The 18041-nt window shown below is 72.2% G+C and overlaps 1 protein-coding gene across 1 annotated transcript in view; it reads left to right on the forward strand.

Moving 5' to 3' along the window:
• Window positions 1–18041, forward strand: part of RYR1 (ryanodine receptor 1) — a 121930-nt gene that overhangs the window by 51004 nt on the left and 52885 nt on the right. The window contains exons 37-59 of the mRNA XM_044988271.1: window positions 540–651; window positions 1340–1486; window positions 2083–2356; window positions 3567–3681; window positions 6247–6379; window positions 6651–6745; window positions 7050–7185; window positions 7689–7875; window positions 8412–8523; window positions 8603–8723; window positions 9272–9441; window positions 10292–10512; window positions 11185–11275; window positions 12148–12288; window positions 12845–13008; window positions 13288–13366; window positions 14115–14204; window positions 14493–14633; window positions 15250–15327; window positions 15585–15660; window positions 15774–15897; window positions 16210–16325; window positions 16711–16778. Of these exons, the coding sequence (XP_044844206.1) occupies window positions 540–651; window positions 1340–1486; window positions 2083–2356; window positions 3567–3681; window positions 6247–6379; window positions 6651–6745; window positions 7050–7185; window positions 7689–7875; window positions 8412–8523; window positions 8603–8723; window positions 9272–9441; window positions 10292–10512; window positions 11185–11275; window positions 12148–12288; window positions 12845–13008; window positions 13288–13366; window positions 14115–14204; window positions 14493–14633; window positions 15250–15327; window positions 15585–15660; window positions 15774–15897; window positions 16210–16325; window positions 16711–16778 (2991 nt within the window). The remainder of the gene's footprint in view (window positions 1–539; window positions 652–1339; window positions 1487–2082; window positions 2357–3566; window positions 3682–6246; window positions 6380–6650; window positions 6746–7049; window positions 7186–7688; window positions 7876–8411; window positions 8524–8602; window positions 8724–9271; window positions 9442–10291; window positions 10513–11184; window positions 11276–12147; window positions 12289–12844; window positions 13009–13287; window positions 13367–14114; window positions 14205–14492; window positions 14634–15249; window positions 15328–15584; window positions 15661–15773; window positions 15898–16209; window positions 16326–16710; window positions 16779–18041) is intronic.

The raw sequence follows: 18041 nt of genomic DNA on the forward strand, positions 1-18041 counted from the left end.
CTGGCACGCCACCCGGCACCTTACCAGCCCCGGCACGCTGCCTGGCACCGCCAGCCCTGGCACACCGCCTGGCACCTCACTGGCTCCGGCACCCCGCCCAGCCCCGGCACACTGACTGGCACCGCCCGGCCCTGGCACACCGCCTGGCACCTCACTGGCTCCGGCACCCCGCCCAGCCCCGGCACGCCGCCCGGCACCTTACCAGCCCCGGCACACTGCCTGGCATCGCCCAGCCCTGGCACACCGCCTGGCACCTTACTGTCCCCGGCACACTGCCTGGCACTGCCCGGCCCTGGCACACCGCCTGGCACCTCACTGGCATTGCCAAGCCCTGGCACACTGCCCGGCTGCTGGCCAGCCCCGGGATGTCCGTGGGGCAGGGACGTGTGTGGGGAAGAGTTGGGAGGGGGGCAGGGACTGCACCAGCCCATGGGGCAAGGGGACCAGGAGCTGGAACAGCAGCAGGTCCAGCCCCGGCCCCTGCCTGCTCATCCTCCCCTTCCCCCCGTGTTCCCTGCCCCTCACCGTCTCGCCCCCAGATCAACATGCTGCTGCACTTCAAGCTCGGGGCGGACGAGGAGGAGTGTCCGGTGCCCGAGGGCATCCGCGACGAGCTGCTGGATTTCCACACCGACCTGCTGAGCCACTGCGGTGAGGGGCCCCACGCCCCGTCCCGCCGGGTGTCCCCCCACCCCCAGGGCCCGGGGCCCCGTCCCGCCGGGTGTCCCCCCACCCCGTCCCGCCGGGTGTCCCCCCACCCCCAGGGCCCCGTCCCGCCCCATGTCTCCCCCCACCCCCAGTGCCCAGGGCCCCGTCCCGTCGGGAGTCCCCCCACCCCCAGGGCCCGGGGCCCCGTCCCGCCGGGTGTCCCCCCGCCCCCAGGGCCCCGTCCCGCCCCATGTCTCCCCCCACCCCCAGTGCCCAGGGCCCCGTCCCGCCGGGTGTCCCCCCACCCCCAGGGCCCCGTCCCGCCCCATGTCTCCCCCCACCCCCAGTGCCCAGAGCCCCATCCCGCCGGGAGTCCCCCCCCCCCAGGGCCCGGGGCCCCGTCCCGCCAGGTGTCCCCCCACCCGCAGTGCCCGGGGCCCCGCCCCCCGGGTGTCCCCCCACCCCCAGGCCCCCATCCCGCCCCATGGCTCCCCCCAATGCCCAGGGCCCCGTCCCGCCGGGTGTCCCCCCCACCCCCAGGGCCCGGGGCCCCGTCCCGCCGGGTGTCCCCCCCACCCCCAGGGCCCGGGGCCCCGTCCCGCCAGGTGTCCCCCCCACCCCCAGTGCCCGGGGCCCCGTCCCGCCGGGTGTCCCCCCACCCCCAGGGCCCATTCGTGCTGTGTCCCCCCAGGCATCGAGGCCGAAGGGGGGGAGGAGGAGGAGGAGGAGGACACGTCCCTGCAGCACCGGCTCAGGACCCTGGTGGAGAAGGTGCTGAGCTTCCGCAAGAAGAAGGAGCAGGAGGAGGAGCTGCCCCCCGAGGAGGAGCTGGCGCCCAGTGAGCTGGGCGGGAGCTGCGGGGCTGGCTGGGGAGGGGAGCTGGGGGGCTGGTACCTATGGCATCCCCTCTGTGGGTGGGGTGGTGCCAGGCATGCCCTGCCCCCAATGCAGGGGTGTCACACTGGGGGGAAGGGACCCCCAGTGACCTCCAAGCTTCTTGTTGTAGGCCCCCATTGCAGAGGGCCCCTGAGCTCTGGGTCCCATGATGCCCCAGTCTTGGTGTGCAGGCCCCCGGCACTACCCCATGTGCCCCAGCGGCCTGGCACTGCCCCCAGCCCCCCCATGGCCTGGCACTGCCCCCTGTCCCCCCATGGCCTGGTGCTGACTCCCGCCCCCCCCCCCGTGGCCTGGCACTGCCCGCCCGTGGCATGGCGCTGACCCCGCCCCCCCCATGGTCTGGCGCTGCCCTCTGCCCCCCAGCGGCCTGGAACTGCCCCCTCCCGTGGCCAGGCCCTGACCCCCCCCCCGGCCTGGCACTGCCCCTCCAAACCCCCCATGGCCTGGCCCTGACCCCCCCAGCCTGGCGCTGCCCCCCCATGGCCTGGCACTGCCCCCTGCCCCCCCGGCCTGGCGCTGACCCCCGCCTCCCCCCAGGCACGCTGCAGGAGCTGATCTCCCACACCATGGTGCACTGGGCGCAGGAGTCCTTCATCCAGAGCCCGGCGCTGGTGCGCGTCATGTTCAGCCTGCTGCACCGGCAGTACGACGCCATCGGGGAGCTGCTGCGCGCCCTGCCCCGGGCCTACACCATCAACGCCGTCTCCGTGGGCGACGCCATGAGCCTGCTCGAGAGCCTGGGCCAGATCCGCTCGCTGCTCATCGTGCAGATGGGCCCGGAGGAGGAGACGCTCATGATCCAGAGCATCGGGTATCCCGCTCGCCGCCTGCCCCCCGGGCCCGGGGGTCCCCCTCGCCGCCCGTCCCCCCCCGGCCCTGGGGTCCCCCTCGCCGCCTGCCCCCCGGGCCCGGGGGTCCCCCTCGCCGCCCGTCCCCCCCCGGCCCTGGGGTCCCCCTCGCCGCCTGCCCCCCCGGCCCTGGGGTCCCCTCACCGCCCGCCCCCCCCCGTGCCCTGGGGTCCCCCTCACCGCCCGCCCCTCCCCGGCCCTGGGGTCCCCCTCGCCGCCCGTCCCCCCCCGGCCCGGGGGGCCCCTCGCGGCCCGTCCCCCCCGGCCCGGGGGTCCCCCTCCCAGCTCGCCCCCCCCCCGGCCCTGGGGTCCCCTCGCCGCCTGCCCCCTCGGCCCGGGGGTCCCCCGCGCCGCCCGCCCCTCCCCCGGGCCCTGGGGCCCCCCTCACCGCCTGCCCCCCCCGGCCCTGGGGTCCCCTCGCCGCCTGCCCCCGTTGGGCCCTGGGGTCCCCTCGCCGCCCCCCCCCCGGCCCTGGGGTCCCCTCGCCGCCTGCCCCCCCCGGCCCTGGGGTCCCCTCGCCGGCGGCCCCCCCGGGCCCTGGGGGCCCCCCGCCGCCTGCCCCCCCCGGGCCTGGGGGCCCCCGCTCCGCCCGCCCCCCCCGTCCCTGGGGTCCCCCTCGCCGCCCACCCCCCCCGGCCCTGGGGTCCCCTTGCCGCCTGTGTCCTGCCCCCCAGCCCTGGGGTCCCCCTCACCGCCTGCCCCCCCCAGCCCTGGGGTCTCCTCGCCGCCGGCCCCCCTGGCCCTGGGGTCCCCCTCGCCGCCCGCCCCCCTGGCCCTGGGGTCCCCCTCGCCGCCTGCCCCCCTGGCCCTGGGGTCCCCTCGCCGCCCGCCCCCCCCCCGGCCCTGGGGTCCCCCTCGCCGCCCGCCCCCCCCCGGCCCTGGGGTCCCCTTGCTGCTTGTGTCCTGCCCCCCTCCCGGCCTGGGGTCCCCACCCCTGATCCACAGCCCCCTGCTCTCCCAGCGCTGGGCTCCCCACCCCCATCTCTGCCATAGGGCCTGCCCCACACCTCCCTGCTCCCAATCATGAGAGGCCAGTGGGGGGCGGGGCGAGGCGTGTGCCAGGAACCCCCCCCCCCACTCCCTTCACCAGCGTGGCAAGAGCCCGTGGCACCAGCCCGGTGCCGCCCGCTCCGCAGGGTCCATATCCCCCCCCGTCCCCTTCTCCCTCCGCAGAAACATCATGAACAACAAAGTCTTCTACCAGCACCCCAACCTGATGCGCGCGCTGGGCATGCACGAGACGGTCATGGAGGTCATGGTCAACGTGCTGGGAGGGGGCGAGTCCAAGGTGAGCTCGACGTCACCCCAGCTCCTAGCGGGACCCCCCGGATAACCCAGGCCAGAGACCTGCCCCCAAACAGTTCCTAGAGCAGATCCTTTCCGAGAACAGCCAGCCCTGGCCTTGGGGTCCCCCTGCCCCGCCGGAGCCCCGGCCCCGGGGTCCCCCCGCTCCGCCGGAGCCCCACGCCCCGCGTCCCCCGGCCCTGGGGTCCCCCTGCTCCGCCAGAGCCCCCTGTCCCGCCTCCCCCGGCCCCAGGGTCCCCCTGCTCCGCCGGAGCCCCCTGCCCAGCGTCCCCCGGCCCCGGGGTCCCCCCACTCCGCCGGAGCCCCCTACCCCGCCTCCCCCGGCCCTGGGGGACCCCTGCTCTGCCGGAGCCCCCTGCCCCGCCTCCCCCGGCCCCGGGGTCCCCCCACTCTGCCGGAACCCCCTGCCCCGCGTCCCCCGGCCCTGGGGGACCCCTGCTCTGCCGGAGCCCCCTGCCCCGCCTCCCCCGGCCCTGGGGGACCCCTGCTCTGCCGGAGCCCCCTGCCCCGCCTCCCCCGGCCCCGGGGTCCCCCCGCTCCGCCGGAGCCCCCTGCCCCGCCTCCCCCGGCCCCGGGGTCCCCCCGCTCCGCCGGAGCCCCCTGCCCCGCCTCCCCCGGCCCCGGGGTCCCCCCGCTCCGCCGGAGCCCCCTGCCCCGCCTCCCCCGGCCCCGGGGTCCCCCTGCTCTGCCGGAGCCCCCTGCCCCGCGTCCCCCGGCCCCGGGGTCCCCCCACTCCGCCGGAGCCCCCTGCCCCGCCTCCCCCGGCCCTGGGGGACCCCTGCTCTGCCGGAGCCCCCTGCCCCGCCTCCCCCGGCCCTGGGGGACCCCTGCTCCGCCGGAGCCCCCTGCCCCGCCTCCCCCGGCCCTGGGGGACCCCTGCTCTGCCGGAGCCCCCTGCCCCGCCTCCCCCGGCCCCGGGGTCCCCCCACTCCGCCGGAGCCCCCTGGCCCGCCTCCCCTGGCCCCGGGGTCCCCCTGCTCCGCCGGAACCCCCTGCCCCGCGTCCCCCGGCCCCAGGGTCCCCCTGCTCTGCCGGAGCCCCATGCCCCCCGGCCCCGGGGTCCCCCCACTCCACCGGAGCCCCCTACCCTGCCTCCCCCGGCCCTGGGGGACCCCCGCTCCACCGGAGCCCCCTGCCCCGCCTCCCCCGGCCCCGGGGTCCCCCCGCTCCGCCGGAGCCCCACGCCCCGCGTCCCCTGGCCCTGGGGGACCCCTGCTCCGCCGGAGCCCCCTGCCCTGCGTCCCCCGGCCCCGGGGTCCCCCTGCTCTGCCGGAGCCCCATGCCCTGCATCCCCTGGCCCTGGGGTCCTCTCACCACTGGCATCTCCTGGCCCTGGGGTCCCCCTGCTTCACTGCCAGCACCCCTCCCCCCAGCCCTGGGGTCCCCCTGCTTCACTGCCAGCCCCCCTCCCTCCCAGCCCTGGGGTCCCCCTGCCTTGCTGCCAGCACCCCCACCCCCAATCCACAGCCCCCTGCTTTCCTAGCCCTGGGCTCCCCACCCCCAGCTCTGCCATAGGGCCCGCCCCACACCTCCCTGCTCCCTCTGAGCAGTGTCCGATCGTGGGGGGAAGGGAAGTGTGTGTCGGGGTTGGATGTCCAGGACCCGCCCTTGAATGCCTAGGCTGTGTGGGGCGTAGCTCAGAAACCGCTGAGCCGAGCATTGCAAAGCACTGAGACCGGGCGCCGAAACCCCCGGCCTTAAAGAAATGCAACGAATGGGAGTTATTTGACACTGACCGCACACGATGCACCAAGTTGTATTCAGTAACCAAAGACAGCTGCCTCTGGGGCGGGGCGCGGGGGCTGGTTATACAGGAACCCCCTCCCCTGGTGCTGAGATGCAGCCGCCTCTGGGGCGGGGCGCGGGGGCTGGTTATACAGGGCCCCCTCCCCTGGTGCTGAGATGCAGCCGCCTCTGGGGCGGGGCGCGGGGGCTGGTTATACAGGGATCACTCCCCTGGTGCTGAGATGCAGCTGCCTCTGGGGTGGGGCGCGGGGGCTGGTTATACAGGAACCCCCTCCCCTGGTGCTGAGATGCAGCTGCCTCTGGGGCAGGGCGCGGGGGCTGGTTATACAGGAACCCCCTCCCCTGGTGCTGAGATGCAGCCGCCTCTGGGGCGGGGCGCGGGGGCTGGTTATACAGGGATCCCTCACCTGGTGCTGAGATGCAGCTGCCTCTGGGGCGGGGCGCGGGGGCTGGTTATACAGGGCCCCCTCCCCTGGTGCTGAGATGCAGCCGCCTCTGGGGCGGGGCAAAGGGGAGGAGGCTCTTGTGCCCCCATTGTTGGGGGTGGCGGGGTGGCCCGGAGATGGGGCTGCTGCTGCAGGGCCAGAGGGGGCAGGGAGGAGAGAGACCCCTCCCCCCCCCTCCCCCAGGCTGTGAGAGCTGCAGAGGAGGAGACTCCGGCCCCGGCAGCGGGTAGAAATAGGGGGAGGGTGGGGGAAGGGCCTGTTGCCCCTGAGCAGAGCGGGGAGGTGGGGGTTGGCTGAGCAGGGATGGGGGGGGATTTACTGGCATCTCCAATGCCCTGTTTTCCCCCCCCCCCCAGGAGATTCGCTTCCCTAAGATGGTCACCAACTGCTGCCGCTTCCTCTGCTACTTCTGCCGCATCAGCCGCCAGAACCAGCGCTCCATGTTCGACCACCTCAGCTACCTGCTGGAGAACAGCGGCATCGGGCTGGGTGAGCTCCCCACAGCCGCTGGCAGTACGGGGCTCAGGACACAGAGCTGGTGGGGTGCGATCTCATCCAGCAGGGGGCAGCCAGGGACACACACCCTCAGAGCAGGGCTCAGCCCCTCCAGCAGGGGGCAGCGTGACACGCACACACACACACACGTGTGCAAACCCCAGGCAGCTCCTCGCACGCTGCCCTGCTCACGCCCGGCCCCCTTCCTGAGCCCCCGGGTGCTAACCCCTCTGCCCCCCCCGGGCGGGCCCCTCTTCTCCCCTAGGCATGCGGGGATCCACTCCCCTGGATGTGGCTGCTGCCTCCGTCATCGACAACAACGAGCTGGCGCTGGCACTGCAGGAGCAGGACCTGGAGAAGGTGGGGGGCGGGGCGGGGCGGGGGGCCTGTGGTGATGGGGAGGTGAGAGGCTTGCAGGGTAGGGGACAGAGCGCAACTGACCAGGGAGGGAGGGTGAAACTGACCGGGCTGGTGGGGGTGAGGGGGAGATTTTTGCGGGGGGACAGGTTTGGGGCCAGATCCCAGCTGGTGTAAATGGGCATTGTTTCACCGAGCACTGTCAGCCCGCTGGCCCTTTCCCTGCCACCCCCGCTCCTTGGCTGCTTCGGGAGGACACGTCCCCCCCCCCCCCCGACACGGTCTGCGTGTTCTCTCCCCCCCCCAGGTGGTGACGTACCTGGCGAGCTGCGGCCTGCAGAGCTGCCCCATGCTGCTGGCCAAGGGCTACCCCGACATCGGCTGGAACCCCTGCGGGGGGGAGCGCTACCTGGACTTCCTGCGCTTCGCCGTCTTCGTCAACGGTCAGCCACGGGGCGCGGCAGGGATGGGGGCATCCCTGTATGCGGAGCCCCCCGGCTCGGGGCAGGGCGGGTCGTGGTGCAAAGACACCCCCCCCGGCTCGGGGCAGGGCGGGTCGTGGTGCAAAGACCCCCCCCCGGCTCAGTGCAGGGCGGGTTGTGGTGCAAAGACCCCCCCCCCCGGCTTGGGGCAGGGTGGGTCATGGTGCAAAGACCCCCCCCCCGCTCGGTGCAGGGCGGGTCGTGGTGCAAAGACCCCCCCCGGCTTGGGGCAGGATGGGTCGTGGTGCAAAGACCCCCCCCTGGCTCGGTGCAGGGCGGGTCGTGGTGCAAAGACCCCCCCCCGGCTTGGGGCAGGGTGGGTCGTGGTGCAAAGACCCCCCCCCCGCTCGGTGCAGGCCGGGTCGTGGTGCAAAGACCCCCCCCCCCCGGCTCGGTGCAGGGCGGGTCGTGGTGCAAAGACCCCCCCCCCCCCGTTGGGTCTGAGCGCGGTGCCCTCCCTGCAGGCGAGAGCGTGGAGGAAAACGCCAACGTGGTGGTGCGGCTGCTGATCCGCCGGCCCGAGTGCTTCGGACCCGCCCTGCGTGGCGAGGGCGGCAGCGGGCTGCTGGCCGCCATCGAAGAGGCCATCAAGATCTCGGAGGACCCGGCCCGGGACGGGCCCACCGTGAAGAAGGACCGTCGGCGGGAGCTGTGCGTGCGGGCGTGGATTTGCACGGGCAGTGTCGAGTGTGTGCGTGCGTGCGTGCGGACAAGGGCCGTGCCGCGGGCACAGAGCTCTGTGCTGTGCCGCGGGGGTGCATAGACCGTGGTGGACACCGTGTATTCTGGGTGTGCAGCTGTGTGTGTGTGTTTGCACGGTTGGTGCGCAGTACACGTTTGCGCCAACGCTGTGTGTGTGGGCACGCAGGTGTGTAGCTGTGAGCACATGGGCAGTGTGTGTGTGTGTGTGCGTGCCGTGGTGTGTACCTCACACTCTGCGTGTGCACAGGGTGTCTGTGTGTGCCCTCCCCGTGGTGTGTCGTCCCGCTCCGCCCCCCGTGGTGAGACCCACCCATCCCTTCCCTGGTCACCCCGCCAGCCCTGCACGCTCCCCTCTTCCTGCGCCCCCCTCCCCGGGCCCCCGTGTGCCCAGCCCAGCGACGCGCTGTGCCTCCCTGGCGGGGGCTGGCGGGGGCTGGCGGGGGGCAGGATCCCCGCCCCCCCTCACACTTTCTGTGCCCCGGCAGGTTCGGGGGGGAGGAGACGCACGAGGAGAACCGGGTGCACCTGGGCAACGCCATCATGTCCTTCTACGCGGCGCTGATCGACCTGCTGGGCCGCTGTGCCCCCGAGATGCACGTAAGCGCCCGGCTGGGGGCGGGGGAGGGCTGGGGGCGCGGGGTGCCCGGTGGGTGACGCCTGCGCTCTCTGCCCACAGCTGATTCAGGCCGGGAAGGGCGAGGCGCTGCGGATCCGGGCCATCCTGCGCTCCCTGGTGCCCCTGGACGACCTGGTCGGCATCATCAGCCTCCCGCTGCAGATCCCTGCCTTTGGCAAGGGTACGGGCCTGGGGCCTCTCCCCTCGGGGGGCCGGCTCCCATCGGCCCTGGGCGGGGGGCTGGCTGGTTTGGGGGGACCCGGGGCCTCTCCCCTCTGGGGGAACCAGCTCCCATTGGCCCTGGGCGGGGGGCTGGCTGGTTCGGGGGGACCCGGGGCCTCTCCCCTCTGGGGGGTGGCGCCCATCGGCCCTGGGCGGGGGGCTGGCTGGTTCGGGGGGACCCGGGGCCTCTCCCCTCTGGGGGCCGGCTCCCATCGACCTGGGGTGGGGGGCTGGCTGGTTTGGGGGGCGGGGAATGGCCCTTGGGGAGCACTGGCTCTGGTCTGGCCCCGGGGCGGGGTTGGGACTGGCTGGCTCAGGGGGCGGGAATGGGGAACGGGGCACAGGGCAGGCAGGCCCAGGACCAGCTGGCTGGGGGCGAGGGGCTGATATTCGGGGTCTCTGCCGAGAGGCCAAGGAGGCTGAGCCTCTTTCTTCCCAAGGGGGACCCTGGAGACTCCCGTGTTTGGGGGGCGGGTGGGGCAGGGCTGAGCCGGTGTCTCCCCCCAGACGGGAACGTGGTGGAGCCCCGGATGTCGGCCAGCTTCGTGCCAGATCACAAGGCCCCCATGGTGCTGTTCCTGGACCGCGTCTACGGCATCGAGAGCCAGGACTTCCTGCTGCACGTGCTGGAGGTCGGCTTCCTGCCCGACATGCGGGCCGCCGCCTCGCTCGACACCGTGAGTGGGGCAGGGCCGTGGGGCAGCCGGCCGGGATCCCCACCACCACCTGGGGGCAGGGCCGTGGGGCAGCCGGCCGGGATCCCCCCACCACCACCTGGGGGCAGGGCCGTGGGGCAGCCGTCTGGGATCCTCCACCACCACCACTACCTGGGGGCAGGGGCGTGGGGCAGCCGGCCGGGATCCCCCCCACCACCTGGGGGCAGGGCCGTGGGGCAGCCGGCCGGGATCCCCCCCACCACCTGGGGGCAGGGCCGTGGGGCAGCCGGCCGGGATCCCCCCACCACCACCTGGGGGCAGGGCCGTGGGGCAGCCGGCCGGGATCCCCCCCCCAACCTGGGGGCAGGGCCGTGGGGCAGCCGGCCGGGATCCCCCCACCACCACCTGGGGGCAGGGCCGTGGGGCAGCCGTCTGGGATCCCCACCACCACCTGGGGGTAGGGCCGTGGGGCAGCCGTCTGGGATCCCCCCCACTCAGCCTGGGGTTGGGGCTGTGGGGCAGCCGGCTGGGATCCTTCCCCCCCCCACCACCTGGGGGCAGGGCCGTGGGGCAGCCGGCTGGGATCCCCCCCACGCAGCCTGGGGGCAGGGCCGTGGGGCAGCCGGCTGGGACCCCCCCCCCACCACCTGGGGGCGGGGCCTTGGAGTAGCCGGCTGGGATCCCCCCACCAACACCTGGGGGCAGGGCCGTGGGGCAGCCGGCTGGGATCCCCACCACCACCTGGGGGCAGGGCCGTGGGGCAGCCGGCTGGGATCCCCACCACGCAGCCTGGGGGCAGGGCCGTGGGGCAGCCGGCCGGGATCCCCCCCATGCCCGTGCCCCTCCTCCGCTGTAACCTGTCTCCCCCCAGGCGGCGTTCAGCACCACAGAGATGGCGCTGGCCCTGAACCGGTACCTGTGCTGCGCCGTGCTGCCCCTCGTCACCAAGTGCGCGCCCCTCTTCGCGGGCACCGAGCACCGCGCCATCATGGTGGACTCCATGCTGCACACCATCTACCGGCTCTCCCGCGGGCGCTCCCTCACCAAGGCCCAGCGCGACGTCATCGAGGAGTGTCTCATGGCGCTGTGCCGGTACGGCCCGGCGAGCCCTGGGGCTGGGGCCTGGCCCCTCGGGCCCCCCTCGGGACACGGGGCCTGGCCCCTCGGGCCGCCCTCGGAACACGGGGCCTGGCCCCTCGGACCCCCCTCGGGACACGGGGCCTGGCCCCTCGGACCCCCCCTCGGGACACGGGGCCTGGCCCCACAGAGCAGCCTCAGGACATGGGGCCTGGCCCCTCGGGACACGGGGCCTGGCCCCACAGAGCAGCCTCAGGACACGGGGCCTGGCCCCTCGGGCCCCCATTAGGGTGCCCCTGTCCTGATTTTGCTGGAGCCAGCTGGGCCGTGGGACCCGAGCCCTTCCCTTGCTAGGGGCCACAGGCTCTGAGTGGAACCAGCTGGGTCTGTGGCCCTGCGGCCCCGGCTCCCACCGATGCCAGGTGTCGAGCCCCCCATCTACGGCGGAGGCCGTACGGGGCTGCCAGCCCTACTCGGGGCGTCCCCAGCTGTCCCAGAAGGGGGGGGCCTTCCTGACCCCCAGCCGCTGGTCAGCTCCCGCCCTGAGGCCTGAGGACTGAGACGCGCCAAGCCGGCACTGCCATTTGCCTTGGGGATACCCTGCAGCGGGGGGTTCCGCAGGTTCACCGCCCCCCCCCAGTGTCTCGGGCAGCCTGTCCCGTTGTGAGAGCGGCTCTCTCCCCCCAGGTACATCCGGCCCTCCATGCTGCAGCACCTGCTGCGCCGGCTGGTCTTCGACGTGCCCATCCTCAACGAGTTTGCCAAGATGCCCCTGAAGGTGAGGGGTGCAGCGTGGGGGGCTGCGGGGCTGCTGCGCGGGCCGGGCGCCGGCTCCCTGCTCGGTGGGGAACACTGGGGAACAAGGGGCCCTGGGACGCGCCTCTGGGGGGCCGGCCGGGCCGCGGGGCCCTGGGACGCGCCTCTGGGGGGCCGGCCGGGCCGCGGGGCCCTGGGACGCGCCTCTGGGGGGCCGGCCGGGCCGCGGGGCCCTGGGACGCGCCTCTGCGGGGGCCGGCCGGGCCGCGGGGCCCTGGGACGCGCCTCTGGGGGGCCGGCCGGGCCGCGGGGCCCTGGGACGCGCCTCTGCAGGGCCGGCCGGGCCGCGGGGCCCTGGGACGCGCCTCTGCGGGGCCGGCCGGGCCGCGGGGCCCTGGGACGCGCCTCTGGGGGGCCGGCCGGGCCGCGGGGCCCTGGGACGCGCCTCTGGGGGGCCGGCCGGGCCGCGGGGCCCTGGGACGCGCCTCTGCGGGGCCGGCCGGGCCGCGGGGCCCTGGGACGCGCCTCTGGGGGGCCGGCCGGGCCGCGGGGCCCTGGGACGCGCCTCTGGGGGGCCGGCCGGGCCGTGGGGCCCTGGGACGCGCCTCTGGGGGGCCGGCCGGGCCGCGGCGCCCTGGGACGCCCTGGGGACGCGCCCAGTGAGCTCAGTGCAGCAGAGCGTGACGCCGTCCTGCAGAAAGTGGGGCGCTCCCCAGCCACGGCTGCTGTGGGGTCCCCCAGCTCAGGGGGCTGCGCCAGGGGAGGGCGGTGCCCAGGGCCGCGATGCCCCCCCCCCGGGCGTAGGGCGGGGTGTCCTGCCCTGCGTGCGGGGGGCAGCGCTGTGGCCTGCGACCCAGCGGGCTCCCCCAGCTCCTGAACCCATCCCCCCCCCAGCTCCTGAACAACCACTACGAGCGGTGCTGGAAGTATTACTGCCTGCCCACGGGCTGGGCCAGCTACGGCGTCAGCTCCGAGGAGGAGCTGCACCTCACCCGCAAGCTCTTCTGGGGCATCTTCGACTCCCTGGCCCACAAGGTGGGGTGGGATACGACGGTGTGATTAGGGGAGGCAGCGGGGGGGACAAGATGGGGGAGGGGTGATCGGGGGGAGGGGGGCTGGAGGGCAGAATGGGGAAGGGAAGGGGGGTCGTGGCAGAATGGGGGGCTGGGGGAGGGGTGATCGGGGAGGGGAGGGGGGCTGGAGGGCAGAATGGGGGAGGGAAGGGGGGCTGAGAAGGATGGGGAGGAGAGGGGGCTCTGGGGGGCAGAACGGGAGAGGGAAGGTGGGGCGGCGAAGGAGGATGGGGAGGAGAGGGGGCTCTGGGGGGCAGAACGGGGGAGGGAATGGAGGGCTGAGAAGGAGGATGGGGAGGAGAAGGGGGTCTGGGGCAGAATGGGGGAGGGAATGGGGGGCTGGGGGAGGATGGGGAGGGGAGGAGAGGGGGCTCTGGGGGGCAGAACGGGGGAGGGAATGAGGGGCTGAAAAGGAGGATGGGGAGGAGAAGGGGGTCTGGGGCAGAATGGGGGAGGGAATGGGGGGCTGGGGGCAGGGTGCCGGCTGGGCCCCCCTGACCCCGCCCCCGCCCCCCCAGAAGTTCAAGGCGGAGCTGTACAAGCTGGCCATGCCCTGCCTGTGCGCCATCGCCGGCGCCCTGCCCCCCGACTACGTGGACGCCAGCTACTCCTCCAAGATGGAGAAGAAGGCCTCCGTAGACGCCGAGGGCAACTTCGACCCCAAGCCCGTCGAGACCCTCAAGTGAGGAGCCCCCGGACTGGGGTCATGGAGGGGGCCCTGGGTGGTGTAGATCCTCCCACCCCCTGGGAGTGTGCCCCTCACTCCCGACCCGCAGCCCCCTGCTGTTCCCGTCCCAGAGCTCTGTGGGGCAGGCACCCGCATTGGGAGTGCAGGGCTGCGGGGCAGCACCCCTTTGGGATGGAGTTTGCCCCCCCCCGCCAGGCCCTGCCCCCCCAAAGCCACATGTGCCCAGGCCCAGCTTGGAAGCTCCCCCCTGAGCACTGCTCCTCCCCCCCACAGCGTCATCATCCCCGAGAAGCTGGACGCGTTTATCAACAAATACGCCGAGCACACGCACGAGAAGTGGGCCTTTGACAAGGTACGGGGCCCGCGGCCCACAATGCACTGCTTCCCCCGCCGGTCCACAATGCACTGCTCCCCCTGCCAACCCACAACGCACTGCTCCCCCTACCCTGCCGGCCCACAATGCACTGCTCCCCTTGCCCCTGCCAGCCCACAATGCACTGCTCCCTCCACAATGCACTGCTCCCCCTGCCAGCCCACAATGCACTGCTTCTCCACCGGCCCACAATGCACTGCTCCCCCCGCCCCTACCAGCCCACAATGCACTGCTCCCCACAATGCACTGCTTCCCCACCTGCCCACAATGCATTGCTTCCCCTGTCCCTGCCAGCCCACAGTGTACTGCTCCCCACAATGCACTGCTTCCCCACTCTGTTGGTCCAGAATACACTGCTTCTCTCCCGCCTGCCCACAATGCACTGCTCCCCCCATGCCTGCCAGCCCACAATGCACTGCTTCCCCCGCCGGCCCACAATGCACTGCTCCCCCTGCCCCTGCCAGCCCACAGTGCACTGCTCCCCCCACGCCTGCCAGCCCACAATGCACTGCTTCCCCTATGTGACCTCCCCATGACCCCTGTGACTCTACCCTTGCTGTGAACCCTCAGGACCTCCTGACCTCCTCGTGACCTCAGTGTGACCTCCAGGTCCACGTTATGACCTCCGCCCTCTGTGTGACTTCCCTTGTTACCCCCCAACCCCCACCCCTCTGTCCGTGACCCCTGTGACCCCTGGGGCCAACATCTGGGATCTTTCCTCCGGCAGATCCAGAACAACTGGACCTTCGGGGAGACGATCGATGAGGAGGCCAAGACCCACCCCATGCTGCGTCCCTACAAGACCTTCTCTGAAAAGGTACCCGCCCCTCCCCCTCCTGGCCCCAGCCCATTGGTCCCCCACCTGCACCCCCCACCCACTCCAGCCACCCCCCCGCCAGCCAAACTCCCACAACGCACCTGCCAGGATGCACAGGTTGGGGACGGAGACCCTGGGAACCCACCGGTTTCCCCCCCGCATCCCCCTGCGTCTCCCCGGCGGTGCAGATCTCAGCCCTCAGTCCAAGGGGGGTGTCTTTCCGTCCCGCTACCCGCCTCCCCCCCCACCCAACCAAGCCCTGAGCCAGCACCCGGCTTGGCCCCGCAGGACAAGGAGATCTACCGCTGGCCCATCAAGGAGTCGCTCAAAGCCATGATCGCCTGGGAGTGGATGGTGGAGAAGCCCCACGAAGGCGAGGAGGAGAAGACCGAGAAGAAGAAGACGCGAAAGATCTCGCAGTCGGCCCAGGTGAGGGCAGCGCGGCTCGTGGGGGGGCTCAGGACTCCTGGGTTCTGTTCCGGCTCTAGGAGAGGGGTGGGGTCTAGTGGTTAGAGCGGGGGATGGGGTTTTGGGGGATCAGGACTCCCCAGCTCTGGGAGGGGAGTGGGGTCCAGTGGTCAGAGCAGGTGGCTGAGAGCCAGGACTCCTGGGTTCCTCCAGCTCTGCCCTTGGGAGCAGGCTCCGTGGGGGGAGGGGAGCACTGAGCTGCCCATCCAGCGAAGTGAGCAGTGCCTAGGGTGGGTTTGTAGGGGGCGTCGAAGCTGAGTTCACCCCCGAGGAGCGGCTTGGCCTCTATGGCCAGCCTGACACTCTGAGGGACGCCCCTACCCCCTGGAATGAACCTGCAGCCCTCTAGCCACACAGCACGGGCATTCGGAGCTGGGTGGGCGAGAGCACCAGCCTGTGAACCACAGAGGATCCCCACCAGCCGGGAGCAGTAGAGGGCCCATGACACATTGAGGGAGAGGCTGCAGATCCAGCCAGCATGGAGGTGTGACTGGGGGAGCGGAAACGCGGGTCAGTGACGGTACGACCTGGGGGGGGGGACACACTGCCCCTCTGAATTCCAATCCCTCCCCCACAGGCGACCTACGACCCCAGCCATGGATACAACCCCCAGCCCATCGACCTGTCGGGGGTGACGCTGTCCCGGGAGCTGCAGGTGAGACACGTCCCCCCCCCCCCACCACCACCACCGATCTGGGCCCTTTACCCCCCGGGCCAGCTGGCGTGGAAGTCAGGTGTGGGAGGGGTAGGCTGTGCTCGGATTGGTGCATCTGGGTGTGCCCCATGGAGTGAAATAGGTCACGGTCCCTGGCTGGGTGTGCCCCATGGAGTGAAATAGGTCACGCTCCCTGGCTGGGTGGGCCCCACAGCACCCCACGAGGGGATGAATATCTCACACCCCCCCCCCCACAGGCCATGGCGGAGCAGCTGGCTGAGAACTATCACAACACCTGGGGCCGTAAGAAGAAGCAGGAGCTGGAGGCCAAAGGTGAGTGTGTCCCTCCGTCCATCCCCCCCCGGGGAGCGTCTCTGCCTGTGCCTCCCCCAGCTCAGAGTCTGCCCCCGGCTGGGCGGGGCGCCGGCTAACGTCTCTCTCGGCAGGGGGGGGCTCCCACCCGCTGCTGGTGCCCTACGACACGCTGACGGCCAAGGAGAAGGCGCGGGACCGCGAGAAGGCCCAGGAGCTGCTCAGATTCCTACAGATGAATGGCTACGCTGTGACCAGGTGGGGGCGGGGGGGACGACACCTCTCCGTGGCTCACTCTGCTTCTGGGATCCCTGGGCCCCCTTCCCCCCCCCCATCCCATGGGCTGCCTGGCAGGCCTCATCCCCGCTTCGGGGGGATCACCCCATCAAGTCCATTGCCCCTGGGGGCCAGACTGTCGCCCTCACCTGTTCCCCCCCTAAGGGCGGGATTGTCCCCGCCAGTCTATTCCCTTCCCCAGGAGTGGGTCTGTCCCCGTCTGTTCCCCCGGGGCAGGGGGGGGGGTCCGTCACCCTGTCTGTTCTCAGTGCCCCTGACCCTGCTCTCCCACAGAGGGCTGAAGGACATGGAGCTCGACTCATCTTCCATCGAGAAGCGATTTGCCTACGGCTTCCTGCAGCAGCTGCTCAAGTGGATGGACATTTCGCAAGAGTTCATCGCCCACCTGGGTAGGGCGCGCACACCCCACCATGCGCCCCTGGCAGCCCCCTCCCAGTACCATTGGGACCCACAGCGGCTCGACCGCGCCCTGTGTCCCTGGTGCGGGCAGTAAATCCAGGATCGGAGGAGGGGCTGGGAGCCAGGGCTCCTGGGTTCTGTGCCCAGCTCTGGGAGGGGAGTGGGGTCTAGGGGTTAGAGCAGGGGAATTTGGAACCAGGACTCCTGGGTTCTCCTGGGTGCCAGCTGCTCCCCAGGGGCTTGCAGGCATCTGCAGAAATATGGAAAAGTTGCATGAACGTATTAAAGCTTGAATCTACCCAGAGTCCCGGTGTCAGGAAGGAAGAAAAATCCCCACAGCCCCCCAGGTGCTCACAGCATCTTGTCTCCTTGCAGAGGCTGTGGTGAGCAGCGGGCGGGTGGAGAAATCCCCCCACGAGCAGGAGATCAAGTTCTTTGCCAAGGTAAGTTTGTCCAGACTGGTCCGTCCCCCTGCAGTGGGGAGCGGGTGCCTGAGCCATGGGGGTGTGGAGGGAGGGGTTTTGATCCTGGGGAAGGGGTATCTGAGCCGTGGGGGAGTATTAAGTGCTGGAGGCTGGGATATTATTGCCTTTGTAACGCAGTTCAGGTTGTCCAGTGCATCTGTCCTTGGAGCTCCAGTGTTATCGGCACTAGCAGGCAGCGCAGGCTGCCCGGTGGGTCTGTCCTTGGAGCTCCGGTGTTATCGGCACTAGCAGGTAGCGCAGGCTGCCCGGTGGGTCTGTCCTTGGAGCTCCGGTGTTATCGGCACTAGCGGGTAGCGCAGGCTGCCCGGTGGGTCTGTCCTTGGAGCCCCAGTGTTATCGGCACTAGCGGGTAGCCCAGGCTGCCCGGTGCGTCTGTCCTTGGAGCCCCGGTGTTATCGGCACTAGCGGGTAGCGCAGGCTGCCCGGTGGGTCTGTCCTTGGAGCTCCGGTCTTATCGGCACTAGCGGGCAGCGCAGGCTGCCCGGTGGGTCTGTCCTTGGAGCTCCGGTGTTATCGGCACTAGCAGGCAGCGCGGGCTGCCCGGTGCGTCTGTCCTTGGAGCTCCGGTGTTATCGGCACTAGCGGGTAGCGCAGGCTGCCCGGTGCGTCTGTCCTTGGAGCTCCGGTGTTATCGGCACTAGCAGGTAGCCCAGGCTGCCCGGTGCGTCTGTCCATGGAGCTCCGGTGTTATCGGCACTAGCGGGCAGCGCAGGCTGCCTGGTGCGTCTGTCCTTGGAGCCCCGGTGTTATCGGCACTAGCGGGTAGCGCAGGCTGCCCGGTGGGTCTGTCCATGGAGCTCCGATGTTATCGGCACTAGCGGGTAGCGCAGGCTGCCTGGTGCGTCTGTCCTTGGAGCTCCGGTGTTATCGGCACTAGCAGGCAGCGCAGGCTGCCCGGTGGGTCTGTCCATGGAGCTCCGGTGTTATCGGCACTAGCAGGCAGCACAGGCTGCCTGGTGGGTCTGTCCTTGGAGCTCCGGTGTTATCGGCACTAGCAGGCAGCGCAGGCTGCCCGGTGGGTCTGTCCTTGGAGCTCCGGTGTTATCGGCACTAGCGGGTAGCCCAGGCTGCCCGGTGGGTCTGTCCTTGGAGCTCCGGTGTTATCGGCACTAGCGGGTAGCGCGGGCTGCCCGGTGGGTCTGTCCTTGGAGCTCCGGTGTTATCGGCACTAGCGGGTAGCGCGGGCTGCCCGGTGGGTCTGTCCTTGGAGCTCCTGTGTTA

This window comes from Mauremys mutica, chromosome 15 (genome assembly GCF_020497125.1).
Source record: "Mauremys mutica isolate MM-2020 ecotype Southern chromosome 15, ASM2049712v1, whole genome shotgun sequence".
Lineage (NCBI taxonomy): Eukaryota > Metazoa > Chordata > Testudines > Geoemydidae > Mauremys > Mauremys mutica.